A 20342-nucleotide genomic window follows, 5' to 3' on the forward strand; every position below is an offset into this window, starting at 1 on the left:
GGCTACAAAGTGTTCATGAAGTCAGTCACTTTCCCGAAACTCTATGTATTAGTAGCACCTAGAAAGTGTAAGCACAAATAGAAACATCTACATACCAGGAATCTATTTGCATGAGCTTAATTATCACCATTTCATATAACATTTGCACAAGAGGGAACATGATAGGAATGTTCATTTGGCAGAACCGCAGTATTCGCTTATTCTTGTAAAATACATACGTTTTTATAGTCTGAACACTAGAAAGAAAACAATATATTTATAACAAGGTGTACATGAAGAGCACAAAGGTGAATATGGCACTCCAGCCACCCCTGAAGCAGATAATGTGTGTGTGACTTTGTTTTTAGCTCATAGTCTCACCACATCATAGAAGTGCTGTGTCTAGCTGCCATTCTCTGCCAAGATTATCTGGTTACCAAGCACTATGTCTGACTTCCCTTGTTCTCGCTGGTCAGAAGCTTTTCTTGTGAAGCCGTGGCCGCCTTGACTCCACTACTTGGAGTTGATCTGATGCGTCAGAGAGATTGCCAAGCCCTAGCCTGATTCCCAGAGAAATGACTACAAAATATGGGGGACATGTAGGACAAATAAATTATTACCTCTAAGTAGGAATGTCTTTGTTTTCAGTTGGGGCGTGTTGTGACCATTGAGCAGGCCAGCCATGGAAGGACATCTAGGTCCTTTGGCATCCTGGTCCAAACTGACTGTTTTTTCATTTTTTTCTGTGCTGATCATGGGATACCTCGTGGCAATATGTTTTCTTGTCTATATCTGTGTAATCCACCCATGGCAATTCGCTGCACAGTGTATTCCTTACAGAATAATGCCAGCATATCTTTATTCAGAGCAAATATTTTCCGTTCACTAGCAATACTGGTTTTGAGCACGGTGGAGACACCTGTGACTGTCACCCTCTATTTCTGTCCCTCTCAAAGGCTGATCATGCTCACTACAGCTTTCTCTTGCGCCGCTGTGCTTACTGTTGTCCGAATATGCCACTCTTCACCCTTGCTGGACTTTGCTATCACTCTCTTCCACGCATCATTGCTCTTCTCTAGTGTCTGTCCTCCTTTTGACCTTTGCTGTCCTCCTACCTTGCTTCTCTCCCTAGACCTCCTGCTTTAACAGAATTGTACTACTTTTATTATATTTGGTACTAAAAAAGTGTCTGTGTTTAACCTTTGGGGCACAATTCTACCATGTTGAGTACAGTTTACTCAAATGAGGGTGTCTATGTCTGGGGGATAGTGCGGGATAGCAAGCTATTCACTCTCTCTCGTCCTAGAAACCAGACCTCTTATAGTATTCCCAAGATACCCAGTGGACTCAGCACCTCAGAAGAAGAAAGGCTTGGAATTACAGACCGGTTTGGGTTTGAGCAGACTTGCATGTGTCTCTAAAGCAAAGCACGGTCCCTGGCCATTGCTTGTATCCGTTACACACAAAAAAACGAAGACCTGGTTTTTGAAATGTCGATGGTAGTATATGTCCAAGTCTTCCTCCATTGTCGAAGAAAGCAGTGGGAGGATCATTTTGGTTATATTCAAATGGAAAGAAATGATGGACGCTCCTTCTTTGTGTAAGTGCGTAATAATGGCACCTTATTTATCAGGGCTAAACAAGTGTTCACAATTGGACTGCGTCTCTACCATTGGGGAAAATTATGAGGCTAAAAAGCTCAAGTAAGCACCATATGAATGGGAAGTGGCGACCCAAGGAGTTATTCCATGATGGGTCTTTTTTAGTAATGTGCTGTTTTGTAGTTACAAATCATATTGGTTATTTAATCTGGAGATCTTTTATTGGTAATATATTTCTTTATATGCTTAAAAAAGTGGATTGACACAGCAGCCATGGATCATTACACCTTTCCATATGTTTTCCACTTGAATGTATTACATTAGGCGCATTCAACCAAGAGACCAGCCAGCCATAACTCCCATACCTATGAAATGCCTTATAAAAACAACTATAATGATGATGGGAGAATCACTCTTGTTTGGTAGCGACTCTTAAGTTTTTACTCCAGTCTCAACAGTAATCGTTTGGTTGTGTTTTGATTCAAATGCAATAAATAAGTCCATATGCCTCCACTTTATCATATTTCATCAGAACCTTTATATTTCTTAATAATGGTCTCTTACACAAACAGATCAGCCAAGCCAACACATTTCCTTCTGTAAGTTGGAACTTCTCCAGGGGTGTAAAATACATACGCAACTTGTATTATTGAAATGGCGGAAACGCAGTAAACACTATACAGAATACAACACACAGCATGAATCAATACAGTTACATAATTCATCTGAATTTCCACCCATTTATATGCAACTACAATCTATTACTTCAGGCATGCCATGATCAACCTACATTGTAGTGTTCATTCAAAAATAAGTAAATCATTCATTTCTAGCAACATGATGGCAGAGGATTTTTCTTTATCGTGGTGTAAACAGGTATGTGGCATAACCACAGTCCATCCCAAACTTTTGAAAAATTATCAAAATTAGAATATTGGGAATCTTTTAATAGTGTGTGACAAAATGTTAAAGTTCCAGGAAACCCATTCCAGATTGAATTTGTACGCCAATGCGTAGATTTTTTAACGTGCTCTTGGTTCCCCAAATCAAAACAGTTGTTCCTTGTAGTCCTTGTAGAAATATGTAAATAACAAATGTGATCTAAAGGTAAAACGGAAGCGAAACTTCAAGTAGAGCAACAGAAAATAAACTCTGTTACTTACAGAGATTCATTGACTGTTTATAGATCACCAGTCTTATCTTCTACGGGACGCAACTTCAAGTATCTGTCCTAGATTAGGGCAGTTACTCCAGTGTGTAAGGTATAAAATAGCATAAGCCTTGTGTTGCTATGTATAAGTGGTTTGTAAAATTATTGTCTTTATATGCTGATGTTGTTTTATCAATTTGATCCACATTCTGCTATCCATATTTGTTCCTTGAGATCTAAAGCAAGGAATCGTCATTCAAAAATACTCCTCACATTGTAATAGTAGTCTAAACATAGTGAGTTCTCCACACTGTAAGTTTCTAGTGCAAACGTAAATAGTTGAATGTTAAATAACAAGTAAGTTGTATATACATGGGTTAAAAAAAATGAGTGAGTCTGAAATTCTGGCTACATTGGGACACATCGAAGGCAAATCGAGGTAGACAATGAAATACAGGCTTGAGCTTCTCAGATTTCAGACCGCTGGTAATGGAACAAAAAACCATCTTTGTTCATTTGCTATAAAGCCAGGTTTGGATAGCCTTTTTGAGGTGCAGGTTCGATACTAGTATAAACATATTAATCGGAAGAGTGTGCCACATTTTGCTGCCACTAGCAGTTGGCCCTACCGCCAATGGTAATTCGATGAAATCTAGGGACTAATAGGAGGGCGGCCTCTTGAGAACTGAGGGGCAAACTTGGAACATAGGTATTACATTTCTTTCTCAAATAGAGTGGACCAGATTATAAGGCTTGGTTGACAGTGCATAGTGACTTAAAGGGAATCCTTTTTACCAGAGAGAGCCAGTGAAATTTATTCAAGGCGTAGGGCGATGAGGCAGACCTGGACAAGCCAAGGGCTAATTTGGCTGCTTTGAATACGCTGAAGTTTGTTCACTATGCTGAACAGTGCGCCTAAAATTAGAGAGATACAGTAGTCCAGGTGCCCTGGACCACTATTGTGTGGGTCAAGGATGAAAGAAATGGAACGATCTTTCTTAGCAGCCAAAGAGAGGTAGAAGATGTCAAAAGAACCCCGTGGCTTTTCAGAATCCAGTTCTTGTCCAGATGAAAGCCCAGATTTGTTACGGGGCTAGTAGTAACAGGCTAGGGCGAGAGTTAGAATGTTGATGGAAATGGTCTGGCCTGCGCTGTATGTGAAATCCAGAGAACCTCGGTCTTATCCGATTTAAATTTCAGGTCATTGAGTACCAACCAAGAGGAGATTGCGGCCATACAGTGATTGAAAACCTCAAGTAAAGCCAAGCCTGTTCTGTTTAAAGCAATGATCAGTTGGGTGTTGTCTTCTTATGTTAAAGTGACTCCAAAGGATCTGACTAAATTAGCCTAACTAGCAGATGGATGCAAATTTTGAACAGAGTTGGGGCTAATAGCAGACCCCTGCGGAACACTGTGACCCAAAGCCCTGAAAAGTTGATGTCAAAGGCGGAATACAGACCTGTTGGTATCTGTTCTCTAGATAGGGTTTACACTATTGGTATGCTGCTCCGCCAATTCCTGCCTCAGTAAGTCTGGATAACAGAATGGAATGCGCCACATTATCAAAAGCAGCAGACCTATCTAGTAGAACGACAGGGTACAGCCTTGCCTGCTCACAGGCTCAAACTGCCAAGAGTGCTGTTTCTGTACTGCGTCCCAATTGAAATCCAGATTGCAGAGGCTAAAAAATATAGTGTTTTTCTAAGAAGCCCGAAGATAGTTAAGATTTTGGAGAGGCATGCCAACTCCTAACTGCAAAAGGAAGGAGGGAGATGGGCCAAAAGTTAGTGACAGTGTTCCGCATGTTTTTTTTTTTAAATAGCAAAGGGATGATTAAGGTCGTTTCCACTCCATCAGGATTCAGACATAAGCTAGGGAGTGATTACATACCTCTAGCAGGGTCTGTGCAAGAGCGGACTTAGAATATGTTTTAGAATTTAGGTAGAATAGGATCGAAGGGGATCACCAGACATTACATAGGCTGCAATAGCTGTAAACTGCTCCTATGTCAGAGTCTCAAAATAACCTAGGCATGGTGCTGAGTCTAATTCAGGAGTACGTCAATAAGGCCAGGGTCACTCGGTTCAGAGGTAGATCGATTAATAAATGAATCAATCGGTTTTAATCAACCATTTAGGTTGAGATCAATTTCATGGCTCAAGGGTTTCAGGGAGTCACAGAAATAACACCACAGATCTCTTTATTTGTAATACCTGACTTTCTCGGAGAAAGTCAAGACATTTGGCTAACTGCTGGACAAGCTCTTTTTCACTGATCGACATTTCACCTAAAATATTTACTTAATATGAGTCCTGCTTGTCAATAATTGCAAGACTCTTACCCATATATCTTGCATGCACAACTCGCAGCTCCTCCTCTGGCACAAGAGACGGCTATTGCTGCAAGACTCTTACCCATATATCTTGCATGCACAACTCGCAGCTCCTCCTCTGGCACAAGAGACGGCTATTGCTGCAAGACTCTCTTACCCATATATCTTGTATGCAGAACTCGCAGCTCCTCCTCTGGCACAAGAGACGGTTATTGCTGCAAGACTCTTACCCATATATCTTGCATGCAGAACTTGCAGCGCCTCTGGCACAAGAGACGGATATTGCTGTAAGACTCTTACCCATATATCTTGCATGCACAACTCGCAGCTCCTCCTCTGGCACAGCAGACTGATATTGCTGCAAGACTTTTACACATATATCTTGTATACACAACTCGCAGCTCCTTCTCTGGCACAAGAGACGGATATTGGTGCAAGACTCTTACCCATATATCTTGCATGCACAACTCGCAGCTCCTCCTCTGGCACAAGAGACGGATATTGCTGCAAAACTCTTACCCATATATCTTGTATGCAGAACTCGCAGCTCCTCCTCCTGGCACAAGAGACGGCTATTGCTGCAAGACTCTTACCCATATATCTTGCATGTGCAACCCACAGCACGTCTTCTGGCACAAGAGACGGATATTGCTGCAAGACTGTTACCCATATATCTTGCCACTTTTAAGCCTCTTCCCTCTCAGGATATTGACTCCTCGGCACGGGAGTTTGCGAGCATTATCGCAAAGGCACTGGACACCCTTGCCCCCCTCAAAACTCTATATAGCGCCAGGAAATGCCCTTCAGCGCCCTGGTACTCCGACTCTCTCAGAGCTCAGAGGCAGGCATGTAGGAGGCAAGAAAGGCTCTGGAGAGCTCAGCCCGATACGGAAGCTCGGACTAAGCACAGACATCTTCTCAAGAGGTATAAAGCGGCGGTGCTGACTGAAAAGCAATCCTACTTCTCTAACCTTACCTCTTCTCTCACTTCCCCTGGAGACCTGTTAAAAATTGTAGATTCCCTTTCCCTTGTCCACCACCCTGACCCCATAGTCCCCTCACAAGAACTCTGTGATCAGATCTCTTCCTTTTTTCACTCCAATATTTTAGACATCTATACAGCCCTTCAGACGGATAATCTCACTCGGGCTTTCTCTCTTGATTCGACGAATACTACTCTCCCTACCGAAACTTACCCTAGTTTTCCCCTTCTCACAGTCAAGGACCTCGATAAACTTTTGGATTCCCTTAGGTCAGGCTCTCCTCTTGATCCCTGTCCACTCAAAGTTTTAAAAAACTGTAGGGCAACTCTAATCCCCCCCCTGTTGGCAGTTATGAACAAGGCTATATCCAGTGGTGCTTTTCCAGCCTCTTGCAAAACAGCTATCGTAAAGCCCCTCTTAAAAAAGGCCACTCTGGACCCCAGGATTTTAAAGAACTTTCGTCCCATCTCCCTTCTTCCTGCCCCGGCCAAGATGTTGGAAGCTCATATGAATCTCCCTCTTAGCGCCTTTCTTGATAAAACCTCCCTGCTGGATCCTTCTCAGCATGGTTTCAGAAAGGCGCATAGTACTGAGTCAGCTCTTACAGTGGTGGTCAACAATATCCGCGCCAAGGAGAGCAAAGGGTTACATTGGGTGACTTCCTCTCCACCGCCAAGCCTTTACAGTGTGGGGTCCCTCAGGGCTCCTCTTTGAGCCCTACACTTGTCAACGTTTATGTGGCCCCACTTGCTAGGCTTGTCAGGTCTTTTGGATTGGAAGTTCTCTCGTACGCTGACGACACCCAAATCATGGTTTCCCTGTCGCAATCTGTTGGGTCCACGGCCCTAAACTTTAGGAACTGTATGGGGGCCGTGGCAGGTTGGATGACGTCAAACTTCCTAAAGTTGAACGGGGAGAAGACTGAGATCCTTGTGTTCGGGGGAAACAAGGGGGTTTGGTCAGCCGATTGGTGGCCATCGACTCTGGGACTTTGCCCCCAGCCATCCCCCGTAGCTCGAAATCTGGGAGTCCTATTTGACACCTCACTCGCCTTTGACAAACAAGTGAACAGGACCGTTTCCACCTGCTGTGGGGTTTTAAGGGTGTTGAGAAAGCTCACCCATTATCTCACCCCTGATGCCCGGAAACAAGTCTCGGTCGCCCTTGTATCCTCACGCCTGGACTACTGTAACGCCCTTTATCTTGGGATGAGCAACAAACTGGTTCATCGGCTGCAAGTGGTCCAGAACGCGGCAGCAAGGTTTGTTGTTAATGCTCCTCAGGAACTGCGATCAGGAAACATCTTCACTGGCTTCCGGTGCATGCCAGGATTAAATTCAAAACCCTGATTATCATCCACCGGACTCTTCATGACGCAGGGGCCGAGGGCATTAGGTCTCTTGTGTCGTACTACACCCCAGGTAGGGCCGTGCGATCTGCTAGTCAGATGTTGCTAACCGTTCCTCGCGTCGCGAAAGCTAGGTGGGGAGGCAGAGCCGCCTTTGCTCTTGCCCCCAAACTCTGGAATGAGCTTCCCCTTGTCCTCAGGAATCAGGAATCTCATATCCTATTCCGTAGAGGCCTTAAAACGTTGCTCTTCTCTGAAGCTTACCCCTAATGCTCTTTTTCTTCCGTATCTTAGATCTGGCTGATTGTTTTCCATCAGTTGCGCCTTGACGCCTCCGGGCAAAGTAGCGCATTATAAATTCCCCATCAATCAATCAATCAATCATGCATGCACAACTCCCAGCTTCTCCTCTGGCACAAGAGACGGATATTGCTGCAAGACTCTTACCCATATATCTTGCATGCACAACTCTCAGCTTCTCCTCTGGCACAAGAGACGGATATTGCTGCAAGACTCTTACCCATATATCTTGCATGTGCAACCCACAGCACGTCTTCTGGCACAAGAGACGGATATTTGTGCAAGACTCTTACCCATATATCTTGCATGCACAACTCGCAGCTCCTCCTCCTGGCACAAGAGACGGCTATTGCTGCAAAACTCTTACCCATATAACCTGCATGCACAACTTGCAGCTCCTCCTCTGGTACAGAAGACTGATATTGCTGCAAGACTTTTATACATATATCTTATATGCACAACTCGCAGCTCCTCCTCTGGCACAAGAGACGGATATTGGTGCAAGACTCTTACCCATATATCTTGTATGCAGAACTCGCAGCTCCTCCTCTGGCACAAGAGACGGATATTGGTGCAAGACTCTTACCCATATATCTTGCATGCACAACTTGCAGCTCCTCCTCTGGCACAGAAGACTGATATTGCTGCAAGACTTTTACACATATATCTTGTATACACAACTCGCAGCTCCTTCTCTGGCAGAAGAGACGGCTATTGCTGCAAGACTCTTACCCATATATCTTGCATGCACAACTCGCAGCTCCTCCTCTGGCACAAGAGACGGATATTGGTGCAAGACTCTTACCCATATATCTTGTATGCAGAACTCGCAGCTCCTCCTCTGGCACAAGAGACGGATATTGGTGCAAGACTCTTACCCATATATCTTGCATGCAGAACTCGCAGCTCCTCCTCTGGCACAAGAGACCGATATTGCTGCAAAACTCTTACCCATATATCTTGCATGCACAACTTGCAGCTCCTCCTCTGGCACAGAAGACTGATATTGCTGCAAGACTTTTACACATATATCTTGTATACACAACTCGCAGCTCCTTCTCTGGCAGAAGAGACGGCTATTGCTGCAAGACTCTTACCCATATATCTTGCATGCACAACTCGCAGCTCCTCCTCTGGCACAAGAGACGGATATTACTGCAAGACTCTTACCCATATATCCTGCATGCACAACTCGCAGCTCCTCCTCTGGCACAAGAGACTGATATTGCTGCAAGACTCTTACCCATATAACCTGCATGCACAACGTGCAGCGCATCTGGCACAAGAGACGGATATTGCTGCTGCAAAACTCTTACCCATATATCTTGCATGCACAACTCGCAGCTCCTCCTCTGGCATAAGAGACTCATATTGCTGCAAGACTCTTACCCATATATCTTGCATGTGCAACCCACAGCACGTCTTCTGGCACAAGAGACGGATATTGCTGCAAGACTCTTACCCATATTACCTGTATGCACTACTTGCAGCTCCTGCTCTGGCACAAGAAATGGCTATTGCTGCAAGACTCTTGCCCATATATCTTGCATGTGCAACCCACAACACGTCTCCTGGCACAAGAGACGGATATTGCTGCAAGACTCTTACCCATATAACCTGTATGCACTACTTGCAGCTCCTGCTCTGGCACAAGAGACGGATATTGCTGCAAGACTCTTACCCATATAACCTGTATGCACTACTTGCAGCTCCTGCTCTGGCACAAGAGACGGATATTGCTGCAAGACTCTTGCCCATATATTCAGCATGCAAACTCGCAGCTCCTCCTCTGGTACAAGAGACGGTTATTGCTGCCAGACACTTACCCATATATCTTGCATGCACAGCTCGCAGCTTCTCCTCTGGCACAAGAGACGGATATTACTGCAAGACTCTTACCCATATATCCTGCATGCAGAACCCCCAGCACTTCCTTGGCAGAAGACAAGGACCTAGTCGCAGGGTCCCTACCTATACATCCTGTGTGCAGTACCACTAGCACAAGAAAAGTTCATACTGATAGGACTCTTACCCATGTAACTTGCATGCACTACCTCTGGCATACTCGTGTCCGCTGTAATCTAATAACGTTGTTTTACTTATAAAGTGAATGTTCACTGCTTCAAAATGTGCATTTTTTCAGTTCTTATTTAGTGTGTGTTAGAGAGAGATGTTGTACTAGATTTCTTTTTTTTTCCCTACCTACAGAACAATGCTGCACGTTACCGTCTTGGGGCACTCCAGACAAACTCTTTGTGCAATGTGTTGTCCTTCAAATACGAAGTAAAACAAAAGGACCAGTCATTCCGGTTTTGTGCAAAACTTCTTTATGGTGACAGCATCCGCTGTCTTCCAACAGAGGTCAACCTCATTTGCCAAGGTAAGGAAGAAGACTGCTACCACTTTTGCACTATTTCTTTCTGGTTCAGGTGACTGGCATGCAAGATGACCTTTAATGTCTAGCACGGTAGCTTTAACCAAGAAAAGATTATTAAATGACTCATTTTAGTCTTTCATCCTTTATCCACTATGCATGGGAATAAGGTCACCCTTTGGATGATTTATAAGAAAAACACATTCCCTGTGAGGTAATGATATTTGTTATTGTATAGTTGAACCTTTTGCCATAAGCTCATATATCCGACCTGTTGCGTTAAGACGCCCCGTGTCACTCTCACAGCTTACAATTGGAAAGAAAGGAGTGCGACATACATTAGTGCGATCAGGCATAAGGAGTCTGCAATAAGTCAGCACAGTCTGTTAGGAGTTGGGAGGGGTTGGACTGTTTGTGGAGTGGCTCCGCAAAGATTCAGACTACATATCGCTCACTCTGGTTAGCTGGTTGGGTAGGTGGAGGACCATCAGCAGTGTTGGATAGAAAGGTGCGTAAAGGAGCCCAGATATCTTTGGGTTTGGAGGACGAAAGTTGTAAATCTGAATGTGTTTCACATTTGGTGTCGCACAGGGCAAGATCACTTAACCATTTTTTTTCTAGATGAGCGTATGCTTTTCCCCCACATATCCATTCTCCTTCTCGGTAAGAGAAAGGCCAATCTGCGTACCCCCACAGGATCTCCTTAACGTTGCCCAGTAGTACTGTTCGTGGAAACAGTTCAATTCGGCAGTCCAACATGTCTTACAGTGTTAACTGGATCATTCCAGAATGCTTGTACGGCCGTACAATTCTATGTCGAATGTACATTTAGGACAAGAATGGAATTCGAAGACCTATGTCTTAGCACGCTTAGCAGGTGTGGAATAGACTTGGTTGAGAAATTTGAGATGAAGTACCTTGTGTTCATGATCCATAGAGACCAGTTTTGTTTGTGTGCAACATTTGTTCCACTGAACCTATGTCTCTTTCCTAACCAAGTCTAGCACGGTCAGTGGTTTTAATTCTAAGTGTGGCACAGGTCGTGTATAGCTGAGAACCCTAGTGGGTAGCATCAGTGGACCTCATGAGGGCAGTCTGTGGAGTAAAATACAGAGTTTCTCTGAGTATCTGGGTAGATGTGCTTGAGCCGTGTGTGTCAGTCTACTATTTCATAAACATAATAACCTCTTCTGTGGTAATTTCTTTCATAAAGGAATAGTTTATCCATCTAGAATAATAATTGATTACTACCACCAGATGCTTAGGTAGCTTAATGAAAGGTCCTGCAAAGTCATTTGCTATTTTGTTCATAGTTACATCAGTTATAGATATCCTGTTCCATGGCGTTTTTGTGGTTTTCCAATGCTTATCTGTTAAAAAATACTCTAAACAAATCCTATACAAAGCTGTTACCTTCAAACGCCCTTCATGAGCACATTGAATAAACCTAGCCAGAGTGACTGAAGTAATAAAGGTATGCTTTCTCATAACAGTTCCCCCTCGCCTCTCAACATGGTGAATGCATGACTGTAACTCCGCAAACCCTCTTGTACGTGCCTGCCTAATGGCCACCCCTCACATATATTTAGTTCAATCTTGATATACATCAACACCACTCCTGCAGCATTTTTCCCACTTTTTTTTCCCATCCGACTGGAGATACAACGCTGTATTGCGGCGATCGTGCCGGATATAGAGAGGCATATCCTAACCCTCGTTTTTCCACACCACTGACAAGACCGCCATACAAACTTATTTGCGCTTTAATACACTCACCATCAACTTAAAGTGGGGGATACACACACAATACAGAGAGTACGCACCTATTGTGGGAGGACAAAAGCTGGATACATCCTTCCTTAATTGAATTTTCCTATTGGGGACATTTCCCGGTATTGGCCAGAGATTGACACAATCTAAATAGAGTACGCACCTATTATGGGAGGATAAGTGCTGGACACATCCTTTCCTAATCCACTTTTCCTATTGGGGACATCTTCCATGACTGGCCAGAGATTGACACATTCCTAATGGTCTCCCAGTTCTGTTTCTTAAATAGCGAGATATTTCCATATTGGGCAATCCAAATCTTTTGGATCGTCATTTTTGTGCGTATAAGCCTTGTGGAAGTTACAATCGCAACGAAACACGTGACGGCTGTTTCCATCATTGCCAACAGGGAGGCTTTATGAATATGACCTCCGTGGAACAAATAGCAATAACAAAACTCTTGTAAAACAATATATGTCCTTGTTTTGTATTGCATCTTGAATATTGGATTTCCACAATTTGAATGAAACATTGTCATTTGATATTAAATAGAATTTTGCAGAATTTATTTGGTTGGACTGGTTTCCTGTGAGCAGTCCTATTGTTTTTTAAATCATAAATGTGTTACACTATTAAAAATAGTGATATAAATATTGGAGAGTGCCGAGGTACAGTTGTACAGTTGTTTTGTTACACTCCTCCAATTTAGTAGGGTCTATTCGGTGCAACAGGACTGGAGTGATATGTGTACGGTGTATGTACTTGAAGTGTACCAATTTAAACCTCACATTACAGTACCCTTGTTTAACCATCACACAAATGTCCTTCCACTGCGCTTCTTTCAACTGGAGACCAAGTTCCTCCTCCCAGGCCAATTTACCCCCAAGTATGGTCCTCGGCTTGTCAGCAATCATTGCCCTGTACAGATGGGATATCAAGTGTTTGCTCCCACTAAACTCCAGCAGTGCCCTGAACATGTCAGAGGAGGGAGGGACTGCAGGATATGTTGGCCAAATGTCCCGTACTATGTCCACAATACTGGCGTACAGTAAGAACTGACCCTGACCGACATCAAAGGCTTCCTGAGCTGCTTCAAATATAATGACCAGTTATAGTTAACAGAAATAACTATATATAAGAAGGTCCTGGTTGGAACAGAACCTGCTGAGATGACGAATGGAGCCCTGTCAGAAATAAAACTTGCTTGTAATGGCTTTCAGGATGTCTCCTCATCAACAACTGGTTGTCCAGTAACCTAAGCCAGCTAAACAACCTACTTACCTAGCAAGATGTGGACTAGTTGTTCGGCTTAGATCCCATATAAAAGCGTCACACCAAGGATAATTTTTGTATCTGGTCCACATAGAGCATGCACTTGTTTCTTTACATCTACATATGTTTTGGTCAGTACATTCATGGTTTCTTCCTAGCTTTCAGTTACCTTGCAGTTGCATAACATGCACATAAAAGGAAAAGGGAGGGGACATTACTATGGCTACTGTAACCAGTCCCTTTTCTGTCTCCCAAAAAAGCAGGACTCTCGAGCTGTCCCATTTACAGTGGTAGCTGTGCATCCAGGCCCGGTTACAAAAAGTAAATTCTGGAACTTGTAGTGTTGTTCTACATAGTGTACTACAAACCACGTGACGTAAGGCAAAGAACACCTAAGAAACGGACGACATGCTCAAGCCCAACATAGGACAAATTAAAATGCACGTGAATGGCAAAGCCCAGTCCCACCTGTCATATGAACACAGAAATAAACTGTGGCGGTGTGTTAGTTTGGGGTGACTTTGAGGCCCTGCCATGATGGTGTTAGTTGGGGTGGCTATGGGGCCCTGCTGTGGCGGTGTTGGTTCGAGATGCCTTGAGGCCTTGCTGGCACACACTGATAGCACAGACAGAGCTTCTGGCCAAGTGAACATTTGCTACTGGTGAAAACATGCACAGGAAGGATCCCAGTCCCAACACATTTTTCCTCATTCCACAGTGAAAAATTCTTTCTGTCATCATGGGATGTTCAGGGGCAGGTTGAGGATCAGGAGAAGGCTGCTGTCAACTCGCATGGGATCTGGAGGCTGGGTCCTGGGGGGAAGTGGAGGGCTGTAGTTGTGCTTGTTTGGAGTCCCTGGGTACTAGAACTTCTGCAAAAGGAGATACCTTGACATTCGTGGAATAAAGACTTTATCCCTTTATGCCCCCAGCCACCTCACCAGCCTCAGCAGGTGCAGCTCCAATATCTACTGCCCTGTCCTCTCTTGCCCCTCCGTGTAAAGCTGTCTCAGCCGTCTCCCTCTCTCGCCGCCCCAGTTAAAGCACTTTGACCCCTTCTTCTAACCCCAAACCTCGCCAGAACTCTCCTGCCAGGGGCTGCCGCTGCAGAGAGCTGCTGGTTGCATTTCTCCAATACCAGACCCCTGATGGCCTTGCGCAATGTTGCTTTGCCTTGGTGGAATTGCAGCTCCTCTCTAGTGGCTCCCACGCTTATTTCCTGTACCCTGGGAGCCCATGACACCCTGCCTGTGGTATTTTCATGATCTACATGGAAACGCTGCAAATTCTGTATCAGCTCAGCCACTTTCCAGTTAAGTTGAGGGGATGACAGGTCTTGTGTGCATGTGAGAATATGTGTGTGAGAAAGCATGCTTGTATTTGTGCATGTGAGGGTGTCTGTGTGATCCTACAGCTGCAGGTGTAGAATGATTGTTGGGGGCCCTGGCACACGGAGGCATAATAATGGCCATATCATAGTGTAGTAGTGTAAAACTTACTGACTTGGGCAACCCAGCCCTTACACCATCCAGCATACTGACTGACACGGATCCCAGACTGGGAGTCATAAAGAGAATTAGGACAGTCCACATCGCCCACCCATACACAGCATAGTTCCCATCCACACAGTCATGCTAGATTTATGCACAAAGTACACTGCATCTAGCGCAAATTTCACTCATCACAACATACACTTACAATGCTCCCAACAGCCACTTGCCCATGAATCAAACAATAAACAAAATCCGTCGGAAACCTTGTGCCTGGGCCTCTGTCACTGGTATAGTGTGGCAAGCTCTAAAGAAGGTACGGTTGAATTTAGATTTGCAAACAGCGAGAAAGGGCTGCAGTGGAGATAAGCAACATCACTAGAGAGCTAGCGTGACTCAGAACCCTTCTGTACACTAGGACTTTAAAACGATAACCAGGAAGGATCTGGCTATAAAATGCACCTCATAGGTCCACAGTCTTTAGTAAGATGAGCTGCTAGGATCAATTTTATGAGGTCTAAATCTAGTACTGTGTGCGGTGTGTCTTTGTGTGCTGAGCATTGCTAGGCCCCGCTGCGCAGAGAGTCCGAGCCGTAGGAGCTACCTCACCCTCCACAAGCCCAAAACACACAAGTTCCCTGAAATGTGTATACACACGTGCTCACACAGTGTTACACACACATACGCCACAACAACCATATTTTGTCCAGAAAAGAAGCTTATGGAACACTTTATTTTTAAAAACCAATACTCAACTAAAAAATTAATTACAATAAACAGAACACAACATTCTCCTCTGCTATTTACCACGGTTTCATGCACGCAGCACCGGTTTCAATGCACTCTGCCTGTCTTCTACTAAGCTTGATTGTAAAACCCCTCAGAACTTTTCAACGATCATTTTCAAATGTTGCCTTTTTTATCTGCACAATGCACACTCAATCAGGTGCCTTAAGAAGCTGCCTGTAATGTAATTCGATGAACTGCGCGGCGATGGGAATTTGTTTTGAGCCCACTGCTTTCTGGCGGCTGGTGCAAGTGTTTGACTGACATCTGAGCATTGTATAATGCCACGCTGTGACCCAATTCTCATCTTAGTGAGAGAAAACAAAAATGATGCCACAGACGTTGCAGTAGTTGAGAGTTACAACGCCCACAGTAGCCTTGAAGCCCATGCTTACATTTGGGAAAATATAACTAGAATGAGTTGCCTTCTAAGTGCGATTGGCTGTGCTTCAAGTTTACCAGGCCCATGCGTGAGGAGCTCATCCACTCCAGGTTTTTTTTTGTTTTGCATTCTGGGACTTGTAGTTCTTGTTTATCCCCCTATAAAATCAGAACTACAAGTTCCAGAATGTAAAGCGAACCAATAGCATGGATGAGCTACTCATGCACGGCTATATTATACTTGAGAGCTCTGCCTTGGCTGAAATAAAGAGAAACTGAAAGTCACCCTCATGCGTCCAGTTGACAGATATATACAAGATATAACTCAAATCAATGTGGTTTAAGGTATGGTGACGTTTTACTGGATTGAATTGCCTTTTTTTAATAAATGGAATCCTATATTATTTTTTATATTTAGTTGGTGTGTGTTTGGATTACTAATTTTATTGCTGTGCTGTAGCTTGTTTTATTTTTAATTCCGGATTATTGTTACTGTGTCTTATGGCGCCGATACAACATCTGCCACTTTTCAATTCAATTGCAATAATTCTGTATTTCTTTTTTTGATTGTATTGGCTGAGACGCAAGCCTTTCAACTCATGGGTGCCTCTGGACATGTTAAATGACACAGATTGTGTGATGACATTTGTATGATTTCCACTGCCTTAATACTGTGTTTGATTACCCATCTTTACCTCGGGAGATTTCTTTTATTACCATTACTTGACAGCATTGTAAAAAAAAACTTCTAATACGCGCTTTGTATCGTATCGAGTAGACATGACAAATACTGTATTTAACAGTGGATTGTTGGATGGTGGGGCCGATAATCAGGGAGGATGGTAATTGAGGTTTTTGGGGGGATAGGGGTGGGGGCTCTCTTCTGTCTGTTTAATAGGATAACATTTTTAGCCTGAGTGGTTTGGTGTTTGGAGAGGTTATGATATAATTTGAAGTAGAGCTCTAATACTCTAGCAGTGCACGAGGGAAAAGTCTGGAACAGCAGAACAAAAATACTATGATCCGTACGATGGCATTAACTTTCCATTCCACTGAGAGTAATTTAACCGATTTAGCCTTGAACCATTTTGGAAATGACATACTGAAAAAATAGCATTTAAATCACTAGTCTATGGGGCCCAGTCTTTCTTTTTGAGCCCTTGACGGTCATGCTCATTGCTCATGTTACAGCTTAGCTTGAGTTTCGAAAGTCAGAATTGTCGACTCCTTAACGGAAGTCTGTTCCTGTTAACTTAACAGGAACATACTTCCTTCCTAAATAAAGTTCTTGCTCCCTGAGGGGCTCCCCAGGGAGGCTTCTTGAACATATTTAATTAACTTAGATAAATAGAATACAAAAGTGCCCCGGCGCGCTTACCTAACATTGGTCACCTACGCTAGAACGATCAACCCGAGCCGGGCTCCTCGTGACTGCAGGACTGGAAAATGCTGGATTTAGACTCCTCCCACAGACCCCAGCACACCAATCACTTTGTATTAAGCAACTGTTGCTCGGTCTCGTCGTGGAAGAGGCAGAGGCACTGCCACACCCCACTTCTACATTCTCAAGCCAGACTGCCCTGCCCCCTGACATTGGAATTAATGGGGAGCTTCTGACTCCTCCCTGGGCTATACGAAGAACGCCCAAAATCAAATGCTATCCTGACAGTGAGACACAGATCCTGCCCACCTGTGTGTCGTCACTGCCCTGCTTTCTGGCTCCAGGTCGAAGAAATCTTCGCCCAGCCAATAAAGTATGGGCAGCAGAGCCAAGGGCCATTCTCCCCCACCCCCTTAAAAAAAACGTATTTGCGCATGTTTATTCACCGAGCAGCCAGCAAACTTTATTGCTTGCTGCTCAGTGTTCCAACTCACATTTTTTTAATCCCCCAGGGTGGGAGGGCGACGCCCATCTCGCCCCTGTGCACCAGCCGCCCCTGCAGCTGAGCCTCAGTGGCAGCACCAGTCGCACACTAAGGCAGGAAATGTCAGACAAGTCTGCTATGGGAAAGGGCAATCTATTGTATTTGGATCCAAGTTGTCTATAGCTTGTCTGAAAGGGGCAGTGTCCTGTTTTCTTAAAAGAGCAATGATGTGGGGCCCACCGGAGATGAAAACTGAGATCGCCTTCTACAAAGCAGTAACTCCTGTCACAGCCTGGCTTACCTCTGTTGGCAGTGCTGCTTCCGGGGGATGAAGGTAGATTAAGTAGAGCCACACTGCTGGACAAGACAAACTGTGACGTAATGAAAAGCTGAATCTACCTTGCCACTATTCAACCTGGAGACCTTAAGATCACTGCAGATTCTGGGGGCAAGCCTTAACTCTCTGAGCCATCTTCGCAACCTATCATCATCTTTATATAGCCTGCAGTTCCTCAATGGTCCGAAATATAAGCGTCTATTTCTCTGTATGGGATGTTCCTCCTTCTCATCACCATTTTAGGAATCTTGTTTCCAGTATACAGTCGAATCCACTAAGTGCTGTACTTCTAATAAAGCGGTACAAAAGGGGGTGGTGATGGACGGAGCATCAGAACCAATCAAACACTCACACCCAGTCAACAGATCTGGGTTTGATCCATCACCGTTTTTTAGCCCACTCTGCCACCCCAGTTCAGACATGGCCATATGCAAATCAGTCTGACCCTGTGCCTCATGGGAACAGTCCAGCTCGAACTGCCAAGCCATGCCTTCACCACCCCCTTTTGTACTTCTAATAAGTCATCGGTGTCCTCTGGCCTTGGAAATCCAACAATTCGTCTGGTGCCTGTTTTCATGGTACTTTAAGGCTTCTCTACATATATCTTTTAGCATGTTCAAAATGATGTGCCTATCTGCTGATCCTGTGTTGAGATCAAAGCGTTCTTTATTCGGTTTGCTGACCAGATAAATGGACCGTATTCTGCATCCTTCAGGAGCAATCAGACAGATCTTTGATATGCCTAAATGTGTTAGATCTTGAACTGTGAATGCAACCATTGGTTGGACAGATGGTGCCTTCACAAGACTGAATACTTGCATGGAAAAAGGTTTAATCCAGAGATAAACCACTGCAGAGTATACACGCGCACACACACACCCCTTTATTTTTTTCAGATTAATGTTTTACTTTCATCTGCATTAAATCAGTTATTGGACTGAACATTATTGGGTCCTCTGAGTGCATATCTGCTGGTTTTATGCTTATAGTGGGCCATATCGAATGATTCTCCTTCTGACACTTAAGGGTGATGCTGTGCAATTTCCCCTCATTCTGCATAAGAATACCAACCTTATTCCTTTTCATAAACAGTTGAAGTCCTCTATAGCGTGATAATGATGATTCATCTGGAAGCTAGCTGGATGGATAGGTTTTGAGACAGCTAGCTTCAGGACACCTTTGGATAACCGAGCACTCGATAAATGGTATTTAATCAAGCTACTCCTTTTTTTGCTGTGTTTTGTTTGGGTACTTGTTATTCATTTGTTTCTGTTTGTTAAATGTTCTTACATATATGCTGTTTTAGTGAATTTCATTGCTTGCAGATACTCTAGATTTGTTTTATCCTAAACCACAAGAGTTTGCGTCTATTCAAACAGCTGTATATTGATCCTAAATATGTTTTGTTTTCTACAGATGACCTACCTGTACAAGTTAAACAGATGCTATCCACACACTCTGCTTTGTTCCGCCAGAAGGGTGTTCATGAAGTGTTTGAGACCCTCTGTTCAGAAGACTCTTGGTGAGACGGGAGCCCCCACGTCCAAATATGAATCCTCATCCGGGCGACTATTGATCTAAAGGTGGTCAGTTTAGGAAGCATTGCCCTATGGCTCTTCCTAGTAAAGTGGTAGACTTTAGTCAGGACTGTAAATGTGTATATGTATTTGTGTATACAGCGAGCAACGTTAATACCACCAGCATTGAAGTGACTCGGGGCAGCTTGACAGTACACTAGTGTTTGCCGCCTGCATTGAACATATCCTTTAAGAGCTAGATTAGCTTTATATCAGGTTCCTTTGGACAGTGTTAACGCTAGACTGGTTTATATTCATAATTTTATAAAATGTTGGCAATGATCTCATTTTGTCTATTTTTAGTACGAATAATAAAAATTCTATCACTTAAATGACCCCTCCGCATGAATGTACTTTTATGGGTTGTTTTCAATTTACAAACCTTCCCAGAGGTTCTCCTGGAAAGCTGTACTTTTCTCCCTATGCACAATCCTGATAGTTTACATGTCCGTAAGGGAAATGGAGCTCGCTGTACAGATGCATATTTTTTGTCTTCTTTGAACTGAAAAGATTTTTTTTTCTCCTGGAAATATCCATGGTTAACAATTCCACTTCCTTCCTGGAAGGAGGAGTTACTCAAGCTCTCGGCTTTACCCCATTTCCAGGGCGGTATGGGGGTCTCATCTGAGTTTGATAATGCCCACAAAGCAATATGTTTGGGAAAATTGGCAAACTTTAATGGCAAGAACTATGCCTTGTAATACTCCTTTCCCACCCCTTGTGTGGGGTTTACTACTGTGTATTTCTCCACACTTGTGACTTATGTTTAGAGTAGAAATTACCTTTATGACTAGGTC

The 20342-nt window shown here is 43.9% G+C and overlaps 1 protein-coding gene across 2 annotated transcripts in view; it reads left to right on the plus strand.

Annotated features, from left to right (window-relative positions):
* The window catches only part of CENPO (centromere protein O), a 111921-nt gene extending 92040 nt beyond the window's left edge, over positions 1 to 19881 (plus strand). For both annotated transcript variants that reach the window (XM_085613082.1, XM_085613083.1), the window contains exons 6-7: positions 9902 to 10073; positions 19385 to 19881. In XM_085613082.1, the coding sequence (XP_085469208.1) occupies positions 9902 to 10073; positions 19385 to 19494 (282 nt within the window). In that variant the 3' untranslated portion in view covers positions 19495 to 19881. The remainder of the gene's footprint in view (positions 1 to 9901; positions 10074 to 19384) is intronic.
* The last annotated feature ends 461 nt before the right edge of the window (positions 19882 to 20342 follow it).

The sequence above is a fragment of the Triturus cristatus genome, chromosome 6, assembly GCF_964204655.1.
Source record: "Triturus cristatus chromosome 6, aTriCri1.1, whole genome shotgun sequence".
Lineage (NCBI taxonomy): Eukaryota > Metazoa > Chordata > Amphibia > Caudata > Salamandridae > Triturus > Triturus cristatus.